General features: G+C 37.4%; 1 protein-coding gene across 5 annotated transcripts; it reads left to right on the top strand.

The window, feature by feature from the left end:
* The first annotated feature begins 115 nt into the window (after positions 1 to 115).
* LOC6031436 lies at positions 116 to 23,552 on the top strand. Of its 5 annotated transcripts, none has more exons than XM_038256888.1 (9): positions 116 to 362; positions 13,993 to 14,395; positions 15,740 to 15,940; positions 16,002 to 16,121; positions 16,215 to 16,403; positions 20,993 to 21,101; positions 21,170 to 21,429; positions 21,586 to 21,648; positions 22,425 to 23,552. In XM_038256888.1, the coding sequence occupies exons 2-9, from the start codon at positions 14,041 to 14,043 to the stop codon at positions 23,288 to 23,290; spliced, it is 2,163 nt and encodes a 720-aa protein (XP_038112816.1). In that variant the 5' UTR covers positions 116 to 362; positions 13,993 to 14,040; the 3' UTR covers positions 23,291 to 23,552. The 5 variants fall into 5 exon arrangements, with proteins under 5 accessions (XP_038112816.1, XP_038112814.1, XP_038112824.1 ...); XM_038256886.1 differs by having other exon boundaries at positions 116 to 959; XM_038256896.1 differs by lacking the exon at positions 21,586 to 21,648 and having other exon boundaries at positions 116 to 959.
* The last annotated feature ends 2,846 nt before the right edge of the window (positions 23,553 to 26,398 follow it).

Genomic DNA, 26,398 nt, shown 5'->3' with positions numbered 1-26,398 from the left:
ATTGAATCTCAATACTCTTCATCGCTCCCAAAGCGTACTCCCTCGAGAGATATAGTGACGACTTACAACTTCTCACTCGCCGCCGTTGCAGCCACTGCTGCTCTGCTGTTTCTGCTCGGACATTAGTCAAGTGAGAATCGTCGCGTTGTACGCACACCGCACCGCATACTTGGATGGACGCTGCTGCTAGCCAGTTGTTCTAGACGCGCGAGGCGTAACTTTTTATTATTATCAATTGAGGGCGCGAAGGAAGTTGAAAAACCCCCGCCAGAGACTTGTTTATCTCTGGACTAACCTAGACTGGCGGATGTATTATTGTTTACCGGTTAGAGTTAATTCATTCATCAAACAGTGAACAAGTAGTGAGTGTGGTTTATTGTTGTATTTAAAACACATCATTCGCAATACCGAGCAGTGTGGCGCCCTTTTGAAGGAAGCATATATTTAAATACCTAAATTTTGTTACACTTTGCTGGCGGTGATTTCGGTCGTTTTTCCTGCATTTTATTCGAAACGAGCGCGCGCTAGTGAGTGTTTGTAACGCGAAAGGAAGTTTATTTTTAGCTGCGCAAAGTGAGTGAGTTGTGTGCAAGTCTGCAGCAGCAGCAGCACCAGCCGTCTGGAAATTCGGGAAATCGCCCACTGAGCGCACGAAAGTCGTGTGGAAAAAGGGCGCGCGCGCTGGCGAATTGAGCTTGCTGTGCGCAATCTCTCTAGTGTTGCGGAAAATTGTTGAAAATTAAGTCAGATCTAGGTGACCGCGCGCTTTGGAAGAGCATACACTATCAGCGAGTTATCGGCAAACATACCAAGCCTGCTGTGGTATTTGCCAAGTGATAACAGAAGTGAAATATTTGTGGGTTTTTTCTTCTTCGAATTTATCACAGAGATTGTGGTCGTTTCGAAAGTGTTGGTGTGAATTGATCGTTTCGGCATTTTGAGTATTCGGCGCAGTTGTGGTAAGTTGCATTAAAACCTTAATGCAAAGTGCATCAATTAAAGATTTTTGGAAATTGGTACAAAACTTTTTAGATTTTTTTTCATAAATTCATTGATTTCTTGGCAATTTTTGATGATACCATAACTGTCAAAATATAAAAATGCATATGAGCAACTCTCTACGAAATCGGCCGATTTCGACCATTTTTATTTTTTGTATTTTTTATTTGACTCAAACTTTGTGGGGGCCTTCCCTATGACCAAATAAGCTATTTTGCGTCATTGGTTCACCCATACAAGTCTCCATACAATTTTGGCTGCTGTCCATACAAAAATGGTATGTAAATATTCAAACAGCTTTAACTTTTGAATGAATTTTCGGATCAATTTGGTGTCTTCGGCAAAGTTGTAGGTATTGTTGAGGACTTTTGAGAAAAAAATAGGTACACGGAAAAAAAATTTGCAGATTTTTTTATCAACTTTTTTTTACTAAAACTCAATTTCCCAAAATACGTATTTTTTGATTTTTGAGATTTTTTGATATGTTTTAGGGAACAAAAATCCGCAACTTTTGAGCCATAGAGAAACATGGTCAAAAAATCTGCCGCCGAGTTATGAATTTTTGAAAAAAATAGTGATTTTTGGAAAAATTTAAGTTTTATGCAAAAACAAGTTTGACATTACTTTTTAATGCAAAATTGAATTTGCAATCGAAAAGTACTTTACAGATTTTTTGATAAAGGGCTCCGTTTTCAAGATATAGCCACCGAAAGTTTGATTTTAACTTCATCATCCCGGTACCAGAATCGAACTCACGACCTCTGGATCGGAAATCCAGCACGCCGTTAGTCGAAACCCATCCCCTACCGGTCAGTATTCCCGGTGAGCAGATTTACTCTTTGAAGGGATCTGACTTTGCCGAGCCAGACAGGAGTCGAACCCATCACCTTCCGCTTACAAGGCGAAACCCGTAACCTCACGGCCACGGAAGCTCGGCAAAAGCGAAATATTTGCAGTTTTTCAATTTTTAAAAATAGTGACCATGAGTGACCATTTTTTAATTTTTTTTTTGAAAAGTTCAGAAAATTGCTTTAAAATTGTCAAAGAGACATTGAAGATTGGACCTCGGGTTGCTGAGATAGAGCCGCTTTAAGAAAAAGAAACACGAAAATTGAAATTTTCTAAATCTCACCAAAACAACCCACCTTTTTCTAATGACGATATCTCAGCAATTAATGGCCCGATTTTCTATGTTAATATATGAAACATTCGTGAAATTTTCCGATCTTTTCGAAAAAAATATTTTGAAATTTTTTAAATCAAGACTTACATTTTAAAAGGGCCAAATATTCAATATTACGCCGAATGTTTCATATGTTAACATTGAAAATCGGACCATTAATTGCTGAGATATCGTCATTAAAAAATGGTGGGCTGATTGGGTGAGACTTAGAAAACTTCAATTTTCGTGTTTCTTTTTCTTTAAGCCGCTGTATTTCAACAACCAGAGGTCCAATCTTCAATGTCTCTTAGACAATTTTATAGCAAATTTTCTGAACTTTTCAAAAAAATTTTTTTTAAGAAATGGTCACTCATGGTCACTATTTTTAAAAATTGAAAAACTGCAAATATTTTGCTAAAATCAAACTTTCGGTGGCTATATCTTGAAAACGGAGGGCTTTTTTCCCCCTAAAACATATCAAAAAATCTCGAATATCAAAAAATACGTATTTTGGGAAATTGAGTTTTAGTGAAAAAAAAGTTGATAAAAAAATCTGCAAATTTTTTTTCCGTGTACCTATTTTTTTTCTCAAAAGTCCTCAACAATACCTACAACTTTGCCGAAGACACCAAATTGATCAGAAAATTAACTCAAAAGTTCCAGCTGTTTGAATATTTACATACCATTTTTGTATGGACAGCTGCCAAAATTGTATGGAGACTTGTATGGGTGAACCAATGACACAAAATAGCTTATTTGGTCATAGGGAAGGCCCCCACAAAGTTTGAGCCAAATCAAAAAATACAAATAAAATCCATTTCCGGTTTTGGTAGAGAATTGCTCATATCAGCATTTCGTGTTATTTTCTTTTTCGAAATTTAAAAAATCAAACAAGATTTTTTTTTGCCAGAGCCGAATGATCCCTAAAAAGTGATTCTAAAGCTGGTCTATTTGGCAGTCATTTACAGAATGAAAAATTGCATATGTTATTCAAAGTTTTTCTCTTTGTTTTCAAATATTGAGGCAACATTATCATAATGTGAATTCTGACATGCTAGCAGTAAAAAGAAGTTAGTTAAAAGAAATATCTTTTGGAATTACGTTAAGTAACAAAATACATTTCAATAATTATTATGATTAAGCATTATTTTTGTCTAAAAAGCAATCAGTATTGTTTGAAACAACTTGAAGAATTTATAGGGTATAGAATCTGTTTTAGATGTTTTTTGTTTTCCTCACCTTACTGAGGAAAGGCTATAAAATCATTCGAAAAATGAACTTTTTAATTAGACCTCCTAGACCTACCGTCATTTATACATATCGACTAAGAATCACCAGCTGAGCAAATGTATGTGTGTTTGGCTGTAATATATAAGACATGTGTACCGAATCAATGTCACTGGAATATCTCGTCACTGACTGAGCCTATTTTGATCGTTTTGGTCTCATTCGATTCGTCTTGGGGTTCCATAAGTCACCATTGAAATTAATATGATTTAGTAAAGCCCATCAAAAGTTATGCTTAAAAAACAGCTGCATATAAATTTCCCAATTTGCAAAAAATGCTGTTTTTTGCATGGAAACCTGTCATATTATTTGAATTTCAATTTCAATTCCAATTCGGTTTTATTGGTGAATAATCAAGATACAATGAGTTATTTTGAAGTGCATACACAGCAAAAAATCCGATGGCAAAATCGCATGCAAAAGCATGCACATCACCTTCGTCAAAATAAACACTTAATATTACACACTGCATGTACAAATTTTGCAAACACAAAAAAAAATTGCACCCGACGGGATTCAAACCCAGCACCAACAGTAAAGACTGGCGCCTTAGCCCTCTCGGCCATCAGACCGATGAAATAAGAAAGGATAAACGCACATACCAGCTTGACATTTCGGTCAAGTAGGTTTCCCATACTGAAGGTCTAGATATTTCAGGTTGTAAAATCACATAAAATTGCATAAAATAATGCAATATTTATTTTACACACAGGCCTTTTAAACGCAGCTGGATTACTACTTTTTTAGCTTTGTAGCAGAGTTTTGGAGTTCCTTTCAGCTGTGTGTTGCATCATAATCCGTTTTGGAGCAATTATTTCTTTAACTAAGGCACTAAGAAGAGTAAGAAAAAATAAAAATAAACTTACAGAAAACCTGTCATATTATATATTCTTAGAAAGGTTCTGAAATGACCTAACTTGTGGATTAAGAATTTTCAAGGTCTGACTTACCTATATAAAATTACAAGCAATTTAAAAAATGCTTTGAATTTACATAACCTCAATCTATTTCCTCACGGTGGTGTATGTACAATTTTGACAAATAGTCTGTAGGCAGCTTGTTTTTTTACCGTTAACTTCTTTTTATTAGGACCTCTTTGGCGCTTCGATCACGTTTGGGGCGATCCATAAACCATGTGATCACTTTAGGGGGGTTGGAATCACTCTATAATTGAGCGGAAGGCACCAACCACCCAAAGGTGGATTATGTAACGTTTTCTTAAAAAAAATCACTCAGTGTTAAAGAAAAAGTTTATGAAAAACGGGATTTGTTTAATTTTGTGTATTTTTTTTATTATTTGTTTTTAAGAACTGTCTTTGTACTGTTATGTTTTTGCAAGATAAAAAAATGGAGACATTTTTTACGAGCCCATAAAACAGAGATGATTCATCCAAATACATACCGTTACTGGCCAACATCACGCACGTGCATCGAAAAAAACCCTACTCCCAAATAATACACAATCCCCGGCACAAACCCAACCAAACAAGTGTCCGCGTTTGTCTGCCTAGTCTGTAGACGGTGACGACAGGCGAACAAGGTTACTTCCTGGTCTTTTTAGCATATAAACAAACCTGTTCTTGCCATCGTGTGCGGTTCTTCATATTCTCGCGGAACACGTGATTCAGAGGAAACTCGTTTTTTTGGCAATCGATGAGCTAACGCACATGTTGATGACGCGATTTGTATGAAAATATGGACAGTTGGGATTCCCACTAAGGTGTTTGGAGTAGATTCCTTCATAGTTTACTTATAAATTAAGATGTAAGTTAAGAATAAGAAATAGCAAAGTAAACTTAAAGTCACCCTAGCTCACAAAATTTGAACCGGCATCATAATAATCTTCAAATTGTAGGTTTGAAAGAGATTTGGCGGTGTGGTGAACTTTGTTTGGCATAAATTTAATCTATTTCTAATGACCGCTAATCTCAAATAGCGTTCTAGAAGTTGACTCAGCTATTACAATTAAACGTGTTCAGAGAACTTGGCGATGTTACTTATATAACGTCACTATTATGGCGACAGTTGTTCCCAACAAAGAAGCGAAACTGTCGCGTTTCCATTGACAATGACATTCATTTTTCAATGGCGATTTGCGCCGTTGTTGGCTCACCCTGCCGTATCGTCGCAGTAGTCCACGTCCACCTGATGGTAGAAAAAGTAACATTCTATCACACACAACAACAACGAGAAACCTCATCATCACACTGCCGTTTTACGGCGATGTGATGTATACGCCATTTTGGACATTTTCAATTTTATTGTACAGTCTGATAAAGAATCTTAAAAGCTCCCTCCTGACGAAAGAATTTTTTAAAAAACTGCTCTGGGGCCCATTTTATTAAGCAATCAAACAATGATGTATACGCCAATTTTACTCATCATGATGTATGTATACATTGAGAATTGATAGAAGTCAAATTCAATACTGTTTGAATGTTGATTTGAGGTTTTGGGACCAAATCAAGATTGGGCAATATTTTATTACATTATTTCGATTTAATTCTTAAGGGGACGTCCATTAGGCATCATCCATAAAGTACGTCACGTTCTGAGGGAAGAGGGGGGGGGTTTTGAGAAAGCGTGACGTTGCGTGTTAAAAGCATAGGGAAATCGTGACAAAGGGGGGTGGAGGAAATTTTGGATGATTTTAATGTGACGTACTTAATGGATGATACCTTATCCACATCCACGTAGACACTATTTTGAAAATTCTAGACCCACCCACCTCCTTTGCTGACAACTGTTCATGCAAAAAATGTGTTTACGGAGCATAGACAATCGCTAAGGGAGCGTTATTTTATTACGTAACGCAAAAAATCGGATTTTCAGACCCCCCCCCCTCGTAACAAAATTTCCGTACAAATTTTTAAAAAAATGTATGGAGCGTAACACGGCCTCCGACCCCCCTCCCCCCAACTGCGTTACGTAATAAAAGAACGCTCCCTAATACCTTCCCCCCCCTTAAAGTATCCACGTGGACAATGCATTACGGGATCCACTCAGCTATCAAAAAAGCTGGCACAAAAAATAAAGCCAGCTTTGATACATCATTGGGCAGGAAAAGTAGTGATTTTTTATTGCTATTTTTACGGCCAAATGATGTTTGTGGTTAAAAATCGTAGAGAATAGGAAAAAAACAAGAAATTTTGTAGGGGCCACATTTTTATTATACTTTTTAACAGTTTCTACAGAGCAGACCTCAAATTAGTCATTTTAAATTGAAAAAATGAACAAAAACAGAAAATCGTGTCTACAGCAAAATCACCTCAATGGCGTATACATCATATCGCCGTAAAACGGCAGCACAGTAGTCCTTTGTTGGGGTTCTTGCTCCGCCAACTAGACCCAATGGATGGTTTTGACGGTTAACAAGTTTGCCCGCGTGCGAATCGGCCACCATGAGCGTATGACATCACCGTCGGACAAAATCGGGAAGTTGATTGCTGGCGTGAGGTGCATTTTGTGCACTCAGGTGCATAAAAAATGCTTGACATTTTGTCCAACCGTACATTTAAAAGTACATTGAATTAGTTCCCATTCATTTTGATTTTTGAATTTGAATTATTTTCCTGAAAACTGAAATATTTTGTTTATTTTGCAATAATTACATGAAAAATACGGTATGATTTAAACAAATATCTTATCACATTCGTTCAATTTTAATTGATTCATTGATATTAATTTGCACGCGTTTGACATTCAGTTCGTGAGCATTTCCCTCTTGAATGAATGCTGCGCGTCCTTTGGTGTGCTATTTTTTATAATTTCGAAATTCACTTTTCATGCTACTGAATGTATGTTTTGTTGTGGTGGTTGAGATACGTCGATTTATTCAAATTCGATACAATTTTTGCCCGGACGGGCCTGTGCAATTCTGTTTCCAGATTGATCTGAATTACAAATGAGGCGGTCCGGGCATAGTAGAAGCCATATTGTATACAATTCACGGGGTTGAAGGTATCCCCAGCGTGGTGTGCAATTAGAGTTGATTTGATTCCGCCAATTATCTGCCCAACCCGAGCGGACGACGAAGGAGTTGACCTTCAATTCCAGTTCCAGTTTGATCGTTCAAGAAATTTGTTTGATTCGCGTTCGGACAATTTCCAATTATAGTAATAGCTTTCATTTGACAGTGTTCATTTGGACATGCTCGCGCGATAACAGTTATCGGACATGTTCCCATTATTATTTTTTGCGCTTGCTTGCTTCTGATGGTGTAGTTCAAGTGCTCTTGCCATTTGGGATAGTCACTTGCACAAACACACGGCCCGTTCCATTGAATGGATGGAACCCAACGTGTTGATGAGTAGAGGCTCAAATTGCCAGCGAAGCAGAGTGCTTTACTCTTGGATGAGTCATACGAACGCTGTCGTCATCGCTCGACAAGATTGAAGGTTCTTTTTTGAAACAAAATCAGATTTCCGTAAATCAAATCTTGGTTTCCTTTTATCACATGAGTGGGAAGATATTGAAAATTATTTGTGCATCTTTAGATTAAACTAAATGGTTAACCATACCGATAATAAGTGTTTAAAATTGAAGATTTCAGTAATAAAATGGTATTTGTATGTATGCACAAAAACACTTTATCAAAAATGTAGTGAAAGTTTTCTAAATATTGTCGATTGTGTACAAACTGATGACATGTTTTCCATTAAAGAAATAGGATGTGTCACAAGATATCACACAAGCGACGATGTGTGTAGGTTAGAAACCTTGAAAATTATGAAGAATATATAAAAAAAATCAAGGTGACTTTTTTTTCTGAAAAAAGGAAATCATTCTTTTGTGAGAAAGGCAGAACAAATTTATGAAATGTTTAGGCCGGAATCTTAAAAAAAGTATAGTCATTTTTCAAATGATGAGGATGATAAATTTTGCTTACAGATCAAGGATAGCACGTGTCTCAAGAGACTCTTTCAAAAACTCATGTTCTGCATCAGAGATAGAACGATGACGACGTCAAAGTTCATTACACCTGGAAGTATATCTAAAGTATTTTGCCCTTGCGGCTTTGTGGTGTGCACTAAGAACTGTCGCCGGTACTATACCGAAAAAAACCTTTGTTGGTCCAACTCAATGGACGCACATGCAAATGAATGGGCCCTGCTTGTGTGTGTCTTGGCATGCAGCAGAAGGAAAAGTAATTAACGCCAACTAGGCCGCAGTGATGCAACATCATGCATATTCCATTGCCCACCACTATTGTAGTATAAGCTCAGTGGCCGTCTAGCAGTCGAGTAGACGAACCTACTTACTATAAAGCTAGATGTATAGATTTACATTGGAAGCATGAGCAGCACGGTATTTGGTATGGCACACGATGCAATAGTTGGTCTTCCCTTATTTATGGGTACCACCTGATTCACTTTCTTGGCATTCCGCATTTCACTTTTTACTCACTGTATTGCTTATAATAAAATTGGGATTGAAATTGTGAGTTAGAGTGCTTGAAATAGTGTCAGATTATATTAAATTTATAATTATTAATAAGCATAATAATTAAATCAAATCAAGGAATAGACTGGACGAAGCGACATGAGATCCAAAATTGAAATTCAAGAAATTCTAATTCAATTACTGCTTCAAAAATTTAAACATACTGTTTAAAAAAAATGCAATAATTCTCCAAAAATACGTTGAAAATTTGGTTGAAAATGCTTTTACTATTTTGTTACGAATTTTTTCATCAACCTGGTATCTCACCCTCAGAGGGCAGAGACGAGGAATATAAACATTGAAAAATATTTGCAATGGTCTAACTGATGAATATCACTTTGTATTGAAGTCAGTTTATCCACAATCAAGTGCTAAATATGTTTAAGCCCATTTTTTTTAGGTTTTTCAATGAGTCAAAACTAATTCCGCATTATTTTATATTATATCAAAACTATACTATACCTTCAAATAGATTCAGCTATTATTCCCCTCTGAAACAGTATACCTTACGAGGCGATAAAAATGACGGGGTCAAGCCGATTAGCCCCATCGCGTGGTATGCTTGTCCAAACACCTGAACAAACCGGAAGTTGACATAGATTGGTGTCATGGTCTGCTGTCGGGGTCGATAAAGCCTCGCCCTCGGGAGCGTCATTTTTTGACGATTTAATTCCCTTGTTCCATACGCATTTTTCAACTTAAAGGTGAGAAACTTTAATCCATGTGCTTAAAAGCAAACCAAATTTTTCGAACTGGAAAAGCCTGAAAGCTAGAAGCCATAATTTTGAGCTTGTATACTCTGTGGACTGTAACTGATATTTGATTATTTATTACATAAATACGCATTTCAAACAACATGTAATCACTGAAATAGAAGGTTACAAATAAAAGAAGGTTTGTTTAGGTCTCAAAGCAAGCTTGATAATGATCAAACTTCTATTCCCAAGAATTTAGTGCTCACAATCAAGCTGCAATGGAATTTCCGGCATCTTGTTGTATTTTTTGTTGTACATCTGATTGTTACGGTTATCTCAAAGTTGCTGCTGAAAATGGTTGACTCAGGTTGAAGTAACGCTTGAACTGTTGCATTGTTGAATTTTTACAGCTTCCCTGACGGTTGTTCTCGCAGCTGCCCAGTTTTATTTGCAAGGCACATAAAAAGCGCTGAACACAACAGTGCAGTTTATACGTCAGTAGATGATTCCCCAAAATGTCTACTATCTCTGTTTTTGTTTGTTGTCTCCCAAAAACGTGGCTTTTAGGTGAAAACATGCTGCCGCTAATGTTGATCTGACGCGCGCAACGTGCAATTAAGTGTCATTATGTCATTTGCCATTGTGAAATTGAGCCCACGCTGGATGTTACAATGGCATCAGGGCACGTAATACAATACAGATTCTGTGCCATGAGATCTGTTTTAAAGTGACTCAGCTAGTGCAATCTGCAACGAAGAACAAGTGTCGTGGGTAATTGTTTTGTAATAGGCTGTGGTTAAGGTGTTTTTTTTTCCAATTTATGTTTTATTGTGATCAGTTGTTTCACCTTTAATACAAGTTTTATGAGATTTTGAATATTCAAATCAAAGATTTGATCAATTTGATCAAGAAATTGATTTTTCGCTATCTCAGATTATTTCAATAAACCAAAGTAGGCCATAATAAACTTTTCGGAGTTTTTTTTTTCGCCCATCTTTCAAAATTATAACAAGAATTCGCCCCCCCACTAGGTGGAAATACTTTTTGTCATCACTTTTTTGTTACATTGTTTTATATTTTTTATGATTTGATTTTAGAAAAGACAAAAAACTTGAAAAAATATTTGTAATATGCAGTGATTAAGGCATTATGAAGAAACGCACATAATGCACGAAACAGCGATTTTTCCACAGTAAAAAAAATAAAGCTCGTGTTTTTCTCAAAAATAAACCCAAACCACTCGCTTGGTGAATTAAGATCACTAACTTTTGCTGAGCAAAAAATCCGTAGGGGAGAGTGGGGAGACTTGATCCCCGGGGACACTTGATCCCAAGCCTGTATCTCGTCAGCATGTGGGTAAAACATTTAGCTTTGTTCTAGAAAGTTGTGCGAAATTGACTAAAACTCATTGTAGAAAACAAAGAAACAAATTAAAAAATGTTTAGATTGAGTTACACACATTTTTCTAAAAAGTGCTGCAAAAAACTTCCAAGAGATCTTTTTTCTTTGTTTTGATAAGTCTGGAAAACACTCAAAAATTATTCAAAAAAATATTTTTTATACATGAATTGTTTGATAAACATATCAACTCCAAAACCCTTACGCATTTGACGTTAAATTTATCGTCATACTATTTTTACAATCAATTGTTTAAAAAAAATCGTTTAGGGAGACTAGATCCCTGCATTTTTACAGTCACTGGAATCAGCCTCAAGATCAAATAATTGGGCTGGGTTTTCGTACATAGTTTCCTTTAGTATAGTTGTACATAACTTACTGCAGTTTGAACCATTTTTCAAAAGTTTTGTAAACAAAAATTACCAGCTTTTGTAAACATGCTCAGTTTTGGTCTAAAAAAGAAAATTTCAAGTTTTTAAATATTTTGCATGCTAAACTTGTTATATTTTGAACACAAACGTACAGGTTTTATGTGAAATTGCTGTAAATTATAAAAAATTAAAAGTTTGGATGAATAAGAAACATTTTGCTTAAGATTTTTTCAAAATGATGAAAGGGGGATCAAATTACCCCCAACATTTTGAAAATGCCGGTTTAAAATATTTTTTTAAAACACTTGGCATGATTCGAAGAGTTTGTCTGGTGAAATACCCTTATCAGCCAAACATAGATGAATGTTTTAGCTTTCAATTCATGCAAAAAGTTCATAGTTTTGTGAGAAATTGACAGAGTTTTGTGCGATACAAAAAAGGGGTCAAGTCTCCCCACTCTCCCCTACACTTAACCGAAAATCGACGTAACACCTTATAAAGTGGCCCTCTTAAAAATTGCGGTTTCGTCAACGGATCCACAGGCGTGTATCGTTCTTTTTGCGACAAGACTCCGCCTCCCGGGTCTCCTAAGTATGAAAGTATGGCACGGGGAGAGGGCACCAAATACCTATATTAACACTTAGAATTTAGCTGATATGATAATTTGAGATAACAAAAACTGTTGACAATTCATTTTGTTATATTTGGAATTTGGGACTTAAAGGTATAACTGTGAGGTATTCATAGCTGATCAGTTTCACATTGATATATGATTATGATTTGCACATTCTTAAATAAACTGCTGAATCAAATCTTTATTTTTCTAAAAACTTTTGTTAATCTCAGTTTACGAAATGCCGCGCTGATTGTATTCATGAGCTTTTGATCAACGAGAAAATCATCTCAACCCACAGGATTTAAAAAGCCTTGCCTTGTATCATCCATCCAAACTTTTTTGCATGGGCAAATTTAATTTTAAGGAGCTTGAAAATAACAATTATACAGTCCTATTTTCTGTCTTAGCCCGAAACAGAACCTTTTCGGAACAAGTGTTCAGTTGATGTTTTAAGCATTTAGTTGTTTAACCCGTTTTTCATTTTATCGAATTTCGTACCAATCAGTAATAAAAAAACGTTGCTTAATCCACCTTTAGGTGGGTTGTGCCTTCCCAACATTCATAAAGTTAATGCACTACAGAGCCTCAAAAAAGAGTATAAATAAGACTGATTTTTATCAAAATATCTGAGATCCGGCCTAAAAAAGTGTATAAATAGCACATAAGAGGTTATAACTTTTGATAGGGTTGTCAGATCTTCAACGTTCTAGGCTCATTGGAAAGGTCTTTTGATTACCAATACAAAGACAGGTCGCATGGACGTTTTCATCAAAATATATGAGATCCGGCCTCCAAAAAGTGCATAAATAACACTTAAGTGCTTATAACTTTTGATAGGTTTTCAGATCTTCCACGTTTTGGGCTCGTTGGAAAGGTCTTTTAATTTTTTTTTTAAATGTATAGCATGACGGGTTTTCTTACAAAAAACACCCTTTTTACAATCTTCAGGACTTTATTCGAAATCGTTTTTTAGCATAACTTTTGAAGTACTTTACTGAACTTCACAATATTAACTAGGGACTTGTGGGACCCCAAAACGTTTACGGTTCAGCCAATCCGGAGATAATCGTGTGCATATTTTTCGGTGCACGGACTCACATCCAGACACACGCACAGACATTAGTTCAGAATTTGATTCTGAGTCGATAGGTATATGTGAAGGTGGGTCTACGAGGTCTAATAAAGAAGTTCATTTTTCGAGTGATGTTATAGCCTTCCCTCATTGAGGTGAGGAAGGCAAATCCGTAATAAAAATTCGGCGAACCAAAAATTTGCAAAGAGGGTTAAAAATCCGTTTTGTAAGGATAAAATTTGTACAGTTGGTAGTTGGTTGTCATGATATATTACAATTTTTACGGATTTTAAAATTTGATTAGTGTGTATCCAGAGTTTATTGTGGTAAAAAATATTTTGGGTAGAAGTAATTACTTACTTTCATGACGTTACGTTATAATAATCAAGTTGAAGTTTTTTTTTAACTTTTTCACCTAAATATATGAATATCACATCATTTTTATACCGAGATTTTTTGCATTAATCAATCCACAAAACACGCAAAATTATTATCTAGAATTGGGAATCCCCTTTGCAACCTTCTGGAAGTTACACGATGTAAAACAACGTGTAACACTTTCCCTGAAGTCACGAGGGTTGAAGGTTGTTCGTTTTCGACAGTTTTTTTTTCTCACGATAAACCGAATGTTTTGCTTCTGAAATGTGCCTCTCATCGATTTCCTAAATCGGGTCTCGGAAAGCACGAAAAGCTAGAGTTAGCAGCTTGAATTTGGGTTGCCTTTAGCCAGTGTCTCACTACCCGTAGTAGCGAACCTTCTTTTATGGATGTAAACATGCATCGCATCCAGATTGTCAAGCGATGTTCCGATAGGGGGTCCCCATCCCCCCACGAACGTATTCAAGAACCACAAACTTCCGTGCGAAACGGTCGTAACTCCAAAACTAACCGTGAAATTCATTTTTAATATCCGTCTTTCCATTTTCTTCGCTACCCACTTTCCTTTGCAGATATATAGATAAAACATCTTCCCCGTCCTCCGGTTTCCTCCGTTGGCCATGGAGTCTCCGGTTCCAGCGAGGAGCATGCCTCCGCCACCCCCACCAAAGCCCCACAAATCGCCGATTCTGAACGGTGGAGGGGCTGACAAGGGACACATCTACACTAACATCAACAACAACAACGGACCGATTCTTCCGCAAAACGGTAAAAGCAGTCTCACAGCGCCATTCAGTGCCAGTAATCCGTCGGTCCCGCCCGAGGACGAACAGGTCGTGATGACACCGCGAGGAAAGACGGCCAACTCAACCGTGCTGCTTATCGAGCGTAAGCTGGTGCAGCAGGTCGGGGACCGGACACACGTGGCCGGTGGTGACCATCGGGGGATCATTATCAACAAGGACACGTCCACAGGTGAGGCGTTTGGAGAACAGTTTTTTTATATTGTGTAATCTGTATACATATCATTCTGTATTCTTTTGTAAAAAAGTTCAAACGATTTCAAAACTGAAAGTGTATGCAAATATTTAATGATCCAGACATTCAATTTAGTTTTACAGTGGTGTGTTTGAAAGACTGTTTTAATACTTCAAGTTGTATTTTGTGAGATTATGAACAACACAACCTTTTTGAAGTTGATGTCAGTAAACGCTGTAATTTCGTCAAGTTCATTCTCCAATCGACAGAACTGAATTTTAGTGGATTCCATGTCAATAAATAACATTGTAAATTTCGGGTATACATTCTATAGAACTATTTTTTTCAACCATGAGCACCCACGTTTACCTATGGAAGTACCAAACAAGGGGGAGCGCATGGTTGCTTATAAGGTGGTGCGCATAGTTGGTTAGCATGATTCCATAGTTTATACCCAAATTTATAATTTTATTTATTGGCAGAGAATTCACTAAAATTTTATTCTGCCAATAAGAGCGTGTTCCTATTATACCTTTACGAGACTGAAGCGTTTACTGACATCAACTTAAAAAATGACGAAGTGTGTAAATGGTTTAAAATTTTATGTCATTGTTGTTCATAATTATTCAATCAATGCACATTTTCATTAATTGTTTTAAATTCTCATTCTCGTCTCATTTTCTGTAAGTGCAACATAACTTATTTTATTTTCCATTTATGGATTTAGGGTTAAGTAAACATGTTTTATGCTCCCAAAGGCTCTTTCAAAAATAAATCTAAGAAAAATCAGTTCGCAGAAACGAGAACAAACGTAAATGAAGTTGGGTAAAAATAAAAACTCTATTCAATGTTATGGCACGTTTATTAATAAAACGTACTATGAAATTGAACTGGTTGGGTTGGGAACTTTGATCTCAAACTCTTTTTTATTTTTTTAAGGGTATATTTTTAGATGAGTTCTTTCTTGCACGTGCATTTAGAAAAGCACTCTATTTTGTGCAGCATGTAATGCCTTACCTTTTCAGATCCCCAAAACTCAAATCCTGAGATATTCAACAGATCCCGTAAAAAGTTGGGCAATGTTGACATAAAATGTTATTCCAACCAGTTCGTGCTTTTTAACTGCAACAAATTTTATACAGGCATTTTAGTCAGATTCAGTTCGACGCTCAGGCATGCACGTTTACAGATTACAATTTTGAATGTAAGAAGCATAGCCTTTTCATAAAAATAAATGTAATAAAGTAATATAATACATTTTTCATTTCTTAAATATTGCAAAAAGGCTACCGGTTTTGATCAGAATAAAATCTACACATTTTCATTTCAATCTACTTCCAGATCCCAAGCAAGAACGTCCCCCGGCCCAACTCAGCTTAGAGTTCCGTGTATTTCTAGTCAGCGCCAATACCGGCCAGCACTCGCAAGAGTCGCGCAAGCTGCGCTTCTGGTTCCGCGAGTGGATCCAGGAGGGTGACGTCCAAGCCCACGTGGCGCAGGATTTCTTCCGCGAGTTGGTCAGCCCGAAGGAGTTCCCTCGAGGTTTGTTTTGTTAAAAAATATGACTTAAGTAGTTTTGTCTGATTGGTTTGTCGATTTTCAGATTATGTTGGATTCATCAAGAAAATCATGAAACAGCTCCAGAAGGGCTACAACGAGATCCAAGCCGTTGAGGTGGAATTACGAATACTGGAGCAAACTTCCGCGCCACCTTCCAGACCACGTAAGATATCAAATACTAATCATATCAATCGTTCATGTGTATCAACAACTTTCCCGATCTCTTCTCAATCGCTTTACGTAATTGCGAAATAAGCACGCCCCGGTTATGTGATATTCTGCTATGGAAATTGTAATAAAACGCTCCACTCTCCTAGTCGTTCTTGTTCGAAAGTGCTTGTAAGTTCCGGAGAGGATGACGGTGGTGGTGGTGATGGCCATAGCATACATCCGTCTCCGGTTCACCCACCGCCCGCGACGGAACCTGAAAGTATTCCCCCAACCGGTGAGGTCATGATGAAGCACCTTTGGCTCGAAATGTATAACAACAGTCTAACCCAGCGTGATGTTGTTGGCGTGAGATTCTAACGAAAATAAAAAAAAAACTCACCTCGAACTCATTTCTCTAAGGAAACTTTGGAACGAAACTCACTATCATGATCCAACTCGACTAACTAATCTTATCCCCCCGTCATTGGACCTCGTCGTGGTTTTGTGTGGTTTGTCGAAAATGCCTGCTTCGTGTTGTGTGTATTTTTTTCTTCTACACTGATAATGCTGCAATCCGAACACACCGAACATCCGAAGTGTAGCGGGGGTCTAGCAAAAGTTTTGATCGAGACAATAAAATGTGCAATGAAAAAGCTGTAAAATACAATGGAAAATAAAACAATATTTTTTGAAAAAACACCGTTCATAAAAAATTATTTGAAACGGTACAAGAATTCACTGATTTTGAACCACATTTTTTTGTAATAAAATTTAAGTTAATTACTTTTAAAAATGTACTTATTCGTATTTTTTTTATAAAACAAATATTTTTAAAACTTCTATTAGTTGGTTAATTAAGTTTGCCAAATTAAGTTTAGCTTGCAGCTTTTTATCTATCCATCTTGAGTTCTATCTGTCTATAAGTTAATAAAATAAAAATGTCACCAAAAATGTCATTATTCAGAACGAAAATTTAACCTATAGATTGTATGATTTGTCTTGGCCCGTCTGTCCGTCCAAGAGCAGTCATAAATTAAACACAAACTTACGTAACAGATGATACATTTGCTCACTATAACAATCTACTGTTACACTTTTCTACAGTGTTTTTTGTATCTTAATACTTTTTAAATCACACTACAATATTTTGAACGTTGTTGTTGGTGATCGTCTCGTGAACGATTCATCTTGCTCGCTCTCTGGAGCGCTTAAGCTAAGAACAAGATTGTCCGTTCGACGCAGTGGTGGACGCAGAACGCTGTGCCAGTTCGATTTTTCCTACAACTGTCAGTCGAACCGTGGTGTAGGGGAAAGCGTGATTGCCCCTCACCCAGTCGGCCTGGGTTCGAACCCAGAAGGTCCCGGTGGCAAATTTTTGAGACGAGATTTGTCTGATCACGCCTTCCGTTGAACGGGAAGTAAATGTTGGCCCCGGACTAACCTAAAAAGGTTAGGTCGTTAGCTCAGTCCAGGTGTAGGAGTCGTCTCCCTGGATCCTGTCCTGGTGGAGTCGATGGTAGGCAGTTGGACTCACAATCCAAAGGTCGTCAGTTCGAATCTCGGGGTGGATGGAAGCTAAGGTGTAAAAAGAGGTCAATCAAGCCTTCGGACACTTAGTTTCGAGTAGGAATCTCGTAATCGAGAACGCCAAGGCAATGCTGTAGAGCGAATAATTTGATTTTTTTTGTCAGTCGAACAATCTACAGGGGTTGCTTTGTTCAGTGGTCGATGACTGGCAGGCTATGATGACAGGCGCAACATTTTTCGTTTGCGTCCAGGTCCGACGTACAATCTTGTTCTTACCTTTAGTAATAAATTATTCATGAGCAACACATATTCTTCTAACGCTTCGAATTACATAATGCTGAAATTTTTTTCGAAAATATTCAGATTGGACGGAATAGGTTAACCCTCTACTGCCCAAATTTTTTCGATTTTTTTTAACTGTTCCCGTGTCCAGGAGGTCATTTTGAGCAACTTTTGTTCTACGAAAAACTTAATTTCTCTTGTTTTATTTTTTTTCTTGTTTCATTTTTGCCTTCATCTATGAGGTAAGGGCTACCCAAGTAACCGCGAAGCACTTAATAGCGGCATTAAATCAGCATTATATTGGCATTTAATACCAGCAAATAATGCTTCAAAACATTTAATCAGCACTTTTCCCTTGAGAAATATTTCAAGTGGCGCACAGTGATGCCGGTTTAATGCTTCGCCGAAAGCTCGAACAAAAACAAACTGCTTTATCGACGTCAAGGCTGGGGGAAAAAAAACAGCTGCTCCACTCACACTTGGTGGTGGGCCTCCTTTGTTTTTTTTTCCTGTTCCATTTCATGTGTGAGTGTGATACTTTGATGTTATTCTTGCATTTTTCTCGTCGATCTCCAGGATGCGCGCCAGCCAACTGATGTATTCTGAAATGGGTGTTTGTTTTGAAAGTTTTAATCGATGTGGTTGATGCATCGAACATTAATTAAGACTTTCTTTCTGCTGTTTCGAGTTTCCGTTGTCATTTCGTTGGACGGAAATTATCGATTATCACTCAGCAAATTGCGGCCATCCAGTCAAGTGCAGTCAAATTAATTACGGGTTAAAAGGGACAAGCACTGGCTAACGGCTAACGGGAACTGCTTTTCCGAGGAGTGCTAGGTCCACGGTTGGCAAAATTTCACAAAGTGTATCAGACTTCCGGAAAGCAGCTTTTTGCTTGTGAGAAAAGTCATTCAATTTATCAGAGAACTTTTGATAATGTCCTTTGTGCTATGGGATTTTGAAAAATTTGGCTTCATTACAGGCTGCAGTTTTCTAAAAAAAAAAAAAAAAAAACAAACAAAAAAACACTTCAATCAGCGAGAATTGAACCCAGTCCATGCAAAAATAAAACTGATGCACACTGGGGGAACTGCGCCTTAGACCGCACGCTTATTGGAACGGTATGACGGGAGAAGGATTAAAGTCAATAAGAGCGTGCCTGGTTGAAATGTTTCCCGTATCGATGGGTTACTTTGTTGATAAACATCAAATGCTTTGAAGCACATTTTCAAGGTCGTAAATGGTGATTTAATACCAGTAGTAATGCTCCAAAGGTACTTTGAAGCATTCGCAAAGCTTATTTACTACTTCAAAACATTCCAGTGCTGATTTAGTACTGAATTAATACTTCAATTTAGTGCTTGTGGTTACTTGGGTATAATCCTGCTCGAAAAATGAACTTTTAAAAAACAGCTATTATTCATGTATACCTATCGAATCAGAATCGAAAACTGAACAAATGTCTGTGTGTGTGTAGGTGTGTGTGTGTGTGTGTGTGTGTGTGTATGTATGTATGTTCCCAAAATTCTTGCCAAGTTTTCTCAGCACTGGCTAGACCGATTTTGATCAAACCGGTTGCATTCGACTTGGTTAGGTTCCCATACATCGCTATTGAATTGTTTGAAGTTTCGATTAGTAGTTCAAAAGTTATATATAAAAATGAGTTTTTACATATATCCGGATCTCACTTATATGCTTGAAAACTATGTCATCCAACCCATCGTTGATTAGGTAATCAAAAGACCTTTCCAACGAGTCCAAAACATTGAAGATCTGGCAACCCTGTCTCGAGGTATGGCCACTTAAGTAATATTTATGTACTTTTTGGAAGCCGGATCTCACTTAAATGTAGGTAAACTATGTCCGGATCCACCATCCGACCCATCGTTGGTTAGGTTATCAAAAAACATTTCCAACGAGTCCAAAACATTGAAGATCTGGCAACCCTGTCTCGAGGTATGGCCACTTAAGTAATATTTATGTACTTTTTGGAAGCCGGATCTCACTTAAATGTAGGTAAACTATGTCCGGATCCACCATCCGACCCATCGTTGGTTAGGTTATCAAAAAACATTTCCAACGAGTCCAAAACATTGAAGATCTGGCAACCCTGTCTCGAGGTATGGCCACTTAAGTAATATTTATGTACTTTTTGGAAGCCGGATCTCACTTAAATGTATGTAAACTATGTCCGGATCCACCATCCGACCCATCGTTGGTTAGGTTATCAAAAAACATTTCCAACGAGTCCAAAATAGATGAAATTTGTGTCCAACCCCATCATATCACCCATTGTTGGTAATGAGTGAGGAAGGCTCCAACCGCACAGGTGGATTAAGTTTGTTTGTTTTTGGTAGTATTTGGCACCTCTTACCATTACATTTTACCTATCTAATTTTTTCATGTTTTTTACAGTCGGTTTTTTCAACTTTTTGCTTGTTTCACATGTTCTGTTATAAAATAGCACCATTGTTATTGAAATTGTCAAAAAAGGCGTAGAGGCATAGTCTGGGGCCCTAGAAAAATTAACGCATACTTCTTTTTACTTAAAATATAGGAAATGTTAGAAAAAAAACACAGCCAAAATGACCCCTAAAAAATGACATTCTTTTAAACATTGGCAAAGTCACATAAAACAAGTAAAGGTTAAACCCATATATTTTCTAAAATTCTAAGATTTTATCTTTCCAATGCTTTTTAAAGATCAAAAATTGGTAGAAAATGGATTTTTGTCGATTTTTTAAATCGAAGCCTGTCTGAAGGCGGGGTTGGATTGTAGAGGGTTAAATAAAATTCAAAATTATTCTGCACTTAGACCAGTAACAAGTTCATTGTTGAAAAATTGTATCAATAATTCAAATCTGAACCATTCTAGCATTTATTAGTAGCTAGAGTATAGTTTGTACTTATATTATTAAATCAATATACTAACGGAAAAATAATAGAAGTCCAGGGACTGCAGCTGGTGCTTCAGTTTTTGTCGTTAATGTGTCTTATCTTTATTATTAATCTTTAATCGGTTATATTGTATAACATTTTGCAGCTAAATAAATCAATCCTGTTATTATTTTCCAGTTTCTTTCGAGGACTCCCAGTTCGAGGTCGTTCCGCTTACCCCTGAGAAGATCCTGGAGCTGATCGAACAGGCCTACCCCAATCCAATCACACCGGAGGACTTATCCAAGTAATAGTCTACTTGTCTCTGGAAATGATTTGCTCAATTTAACTAATGCATTTTTTATCCTTTTGCAGAGATAATGGTTGGGAGGAAGAAGAGGTGCTGCAAATCATGCTGCTACTTAAAGAACGTGGCCTCATTAAATCTATGGAGTACAACTCGTTTACGCGTATTCACCACGATGATAAGGAAATCAAGATCGTCAAGCAGATGCCCACGATTGCGTCCAATAAGCAGCCAACGATTGCCATCATTACCGCCCAGTACTGCGAAAAGCTGGCCGTCGATGCAATGCTCGAGAATAAGGAAACCTTTGTCCGGTACACCACAGTCGGTACGAATTTTTGCTTTAATAAAAAAAACCTTATCTTATACGATCTGAGAAAAGTGTAACATTTATAACTGGACGATGCATGTTATGTCAGGTTTCGCATGCATGCGGTTAAGTAGCACACTTTAATTCGTTCACTAACACAATAACCCTAAACAGGAACTTCACCAGAGACGCCAATAAACGGGCTGCAGAGAAATAGAAGAAGTAGAAGACGTTTTGGTAAGATCCCAAGAACTAAATTTTACGCAAACAGGCTTCTGCGTGTAACGCAATGCATTTAACGCATTTGTCAGGTCAATCACGTGTTCTGTGTGTGTGTTTCTGTTTTCGCCAGCATCAATTGCACTTGCCTCGGAGGTGCACTCTACTTAAAAGTTTAATTTTGCGTTTGAATAATGCAACGAATCGCAAGTTTGCAACGCTAACTACATTGAAAATCACTTATTTTATTAAACATCACTGCTGAATATTGGAATGAATTTATTCAATGGTAACAGTTTTTTTTTATTTCTCTATTTAATCCCCCTTTAATTCTGTCAAGTTATGCATCATTTCAAATATTTCAGTTTCAAGAACGGCTATTGAATATGGTTGATTGGAAAATTCATTTCAAGATATTGTCAGCAGAGTCAAACCAAAAAAATTAAAGTAAGGATTCAAAAAAGGGATCAAGTTGGGTCAAACAAAATGCTGAACCAATTTCACCCCAGGCCTAATGTTGCCCCTGATCACGGTTGCCATCGTGGTCCCTGGACAATTTCACAAATAAATCATTGAAATTCCTATGATTTCGCATTTCGTTGTCGGGAATCAGCTCATTGAGCTAATAATAATTTACGTTTCATTCACCATTTCTGTTTTTCAATATTTTTTGTTTGTTTTCATGGTTATGGTAATTTCCTACATGCTTTGGTGATGGTTCTTTCTCTGAATACTAAACTATCGTTGATACAACTCAATTAAACTAAACATTTGCTATCTATTTCCTCTTCCAGGTGAATCCAACGTGTACACCTTGGGTAACATCGGTGCCCACCGGATCGTTAGCACGAAGCTTCCGTCGATTGGTAGTACACGCGAAGCCATGACAGCGGCCGGAAATACCACAACCCGCCTGCTGGGAACGTTCCAGAAGGTCGATTACGTGTTCATTGTTGGCCTTGCCGGCGGAATTCCGCATTACACCGATTACAAAAAGCACGTGCGTCTGGGTGATGTGGTGATCGCATCGATATCGGAGACTCAGAAAACTTCTCTGGAAGCTTTGGGTCAGCAAAAGGGTGGAATCAAGCCGTACTGTTACGTTTACAGTAACCAGGGTGAGGTGAAAACTTACTACCCTCTCGATGATGGCTTGCAGGCGATCGGTAAGACACTACAGCTGAACGACGATGGCAAGAAGCCTTGGGAGGTGTACATCAAGGAAGGATTGATCAACCTGAGCAACAAGAGCGACACCGATTTCAGTCGTCCGGCACCGAACACAGACAAATTGTACATGAACATCGGTAACAAGGATGTGATTGAGGTTGCCCACCCGATATCGCAGGACGAAGTGGATGCAATTCCGCAAACTCGACTCCACGTTGGTCCGATTGGTTCGGGCTACGATCTCATCAAGTCCGACAGCTTGAGAACGGAATACTCCCAGGAATACGGTCTGGTGGCCACCGATGTGGAAATGAACTCGGTTCTCGATAGTATTGTCGGTAATTGTCGAGACAGTTTCATCCTGGTGAAGGGTGTATCAGATTACAAGGACGGAACGACATCGAAGAAATGGCAAAACTATGCATCTCTTGCCGCGGCCGCAGTTATGAAAACAATCATTTGTGCAATGGACGCACCGACTAATGTTTAATCTGCATTTCGATACGTATGAATATCAACATAAAAACACACCAGTCTGTTTCAAGTATAGAAGTAAGCTATAGCCAGCAACCGATCTAGTTTCGTGACAAGAAGGTACCAAAATAATTATTTTTATTTTATGTCGTAAGTGTTTTATATATTTTTAAAACATAATTTATTACCTATCGCCGACATTCTAGTGATCAGCAGAAGAAGACTACGTGAGATGATTTATTTGAAATAAATGAATTTTATTTATTGGACGTAATTATAGAACCGATTATTATTTTGCCATCAAAACATTCCGAAACCCATACTGAATACTGAAATAAAGATTTTGGTTTAACAAAAAGTTTGGTCGCTTGAGAAAAAAATATTTAAAAACCTTTGAAATATCAAGCGAAAAGGTTACTATTACACAGCGCCCAAGTTTGTTCACTTCTCTAAGAAAACCAAAAAGAAAACTTTGTTCCAAATTCATGATTAAGAGTAAGTGTTTCTACATTGTTTCACAGGTCTGTGACAGATAAAAACAAAAAACAAAATTTAACAAACCGTTTTGATGGTGTCTGAACTAAACAGCCTTTCTCTGAAAATGCTTTCATCGGATTCTTCAGGAAATTTAAAAAAGCAAGGAGTTCATTAACAGAATTTTGAAGTGCGATTTAAAAAAAATGTCGATTTTTCGGCGGACCGTGACCGTGCGTATTCATTAAAACTGCGATGAATTGAATATTTTAGCGATGACCAATACTTTTTTAAGTAACAAAATTTTCATAACTGAATAAATGTAGAGTATTTCAGCCCTTGTATCAAAAAGTTTTACTTTTTGATTCTGTTATGTTTGATACCTATAGAAAAGAAGCCTGTTTCGTCGTTCAAGAATGACAAGAAAAGTTGATGGTTTTGCGACGGAATCGCAAACAGGAGATTTTCGAAATCAAAATATTCGAAATCAAAATGTTCCCACGAGTAGAGAGCCTATATGGAGAGGCGAAATGTCACTCTCAGGGTTCCAATCGAACTGTCAAATCGGGGTTCCAATCGAGCAACAAGATCATGCAAGAACAAGGTTGGAATCAATTTAAAATAATTTTCGCAAAAAAACGAGACTTATAACAATCACAAGTATTGTTAAACTGTCGTTGATAATAATCTGGTAGTTTTTGTTATGTTTGTGCTTGTTCGGTACACGAAAAGTGCCAGCACCAAAGAAAAACAACAAGTTTTTGAACCTTATATTTGAATGACTTTGGGTGTTCGAAATTTCTCCCAGAACATTTCATTTCCCTATGTAGGTCCCTACCCACGAGCCTAAGCCATCGGCTAGGCTAGGTTCATTTTTCTGGTTCAGGTTCACACCACACGTCGGCAAGCATCGTCAGCTCAGGCTCACTGAGTGCCATGAGCCATGGTTCATTTGGTTCAAACCAGGCGAGGCTAGCCAAAATGAACCATTGGCTTGAACCTGGCTTGAACCTGATCAAAGAATGTTAGGTTAAATGGCAAGCTTTGTTACACCGTAGTACGCTCAAACCGTAACATTGTTACACCGTAACATTGTTACACCGTAACATTGTCACACCGTAACATTGTTACACCGTAACATTGTTACACCGTAACATTATTACGGTGTAAGGAACGTCACGGTGTAATGATAGCTACGATGCAACGAATGTTGTGGTGCAACAATGTTACGGTGTAATCATAATGCGGTGTAACAATGTTACGGTGTAACGAATGTTACGGGGTAACGAATGATGCGGTGTAACGAATGTTACGGTGTAATGAATGTTATATTGTAACATTGCTACACTATAAGATTTGTTACACAGTGCATTATTCCTATGGTTTTTATTAGCCTGGTTAGCCTGGCTTAAGCCATGGTTCATGGTTCACTGAACCGGGATTGAACCACAAAGGGAGGCTTAAGCCGAACCAAGTTTATAGGTGAACCTAGCCTAACCGGTTCATTTGGGAACTCTGATTCTTATAATAAGAGATGCGGTTTTTGTTGGCCGAATATTTTTTAATCAGATCAAAAGGAATCATAAATTTTGCATCGAGTTCCATACAGCATTTTTTGCCATCCCGAACATTTGATTAGGTTTTTAAATGAAAGAAACGTATTTGTTTTCCATGCGTATAGTCTATTCAACGACTGTTCCAACCTATTAGTCATTGATTAATGCAATAATGTTTTTGCGATTCGGCTGTGAAACTGTCAACATTTCCTGTACCTACTTCTGGAGAAACGAAGCGGCCTACTTTTCCCTACCAAAAATAACAGAATGTAAAATTAATACCTTTCAATACCATTGCTGAAAAGTACTACTAGGGGAGTTTGGGGTAATATGGACAGTGGGGGTAATTTGGACACCCCTTTAAAAATCACGTTTTCTTCAGATATAAAGTGAAAACGGTAATTGAAGTGATAAGGCTAGTACTAGTAATGGCCTAGGAGTATGGACAAACCAAAAAAGTTGGAATAGGTTAAGTAGTTTTGGTATAATATGTAAAAGTTTAGAAAGGCCGGTTGGCACTGCCTTAAATTCTAATATATGAAGGTTGGGAAATAAGGTTTTGCAGGAGTAATATGGCAAAAAGTGGACATTTTTGTTTTAGGGGTTGCTTGGACGATGCCTGAGATATGTACGTATAAAAATTGTGCATTTTATCCATTTTTATCATCAAAAATTGCAATTTATGATAGAACAATTTATGATAGAACATGCTCTGGGGGTAATTTGGACATGGCTTGTGGGGTAATTTGGACATACCTGAAAGTCTACCTGCCAGGCAAAAAAAAAAGTACCTTTAATGGTTGGGTGAGTTTTTAAAGGGGTTTAGATAAATTTAGAGGGATTTAAAATGTCAAAACACTCAAAAAGGAATGTGAGCAATGAGAACTTAAAAAAGCCCTATTTTTTAATTTAGATAAATTTATTCCAATATTCGAATTGATGAAAATCTGATTACTGTACATTTGGCGTTCAACAAGACTCTAATGTTGATTGCTTTTAATTAATTTCTTTGTCATTTCTAATTTCTATGCTGGTTTACGAGGGGGATGTCACTTCCGCGCTAACCGAGCGATAAAGCTTCCTTTTCAAACCTT

Source organism: Culex quinquefasciatus, chromosome 1 (assembly GCF_015732765.1).
Source record: "Culex quinquefasciatus strain JHB chromosome 1, VPISU_Cqui_1.0_pri_paternal, whole genome shotgun sequence".
NCBI lineage: Eukaryota > Metazoa > Arthropoda > Insecta > Diptera > Culicidae > Culex > Culex quinquefasciatus.
Note: the sequence above shows the minus strand (reverse complement) of the source record. Positions and strands in the feature narration are given on the sequence as shown.

What these genes read in the sequence shown, in the direction of transcription:
- LOC6031436 (XM_038256888.1), top strand. Translation starts at nt 14,041, where the DNA reads ATGGAGTCTCCGGTTCCAGCGAGGAGCATGCCTCCGCCACCCCCACCA. An exon ending in CCCGAAGGAGTTCCCTCGAG is followed by an intron (nt 15,941 to 16,001) that starts GTTTGTTTTGTT and finishes GTCGATTTTCAG; the next exon opens with ATTATGTTGGATTCATCAAG. An exon ending in CGCGCCACCTTCCAGACCAC is followed by an intron (nt 16,122 to 16,214) that starts GTAAGATATCAA and finishes TTGCGAAATAAG; the next exon opens with CACGCCCCGGTTATGTGATA.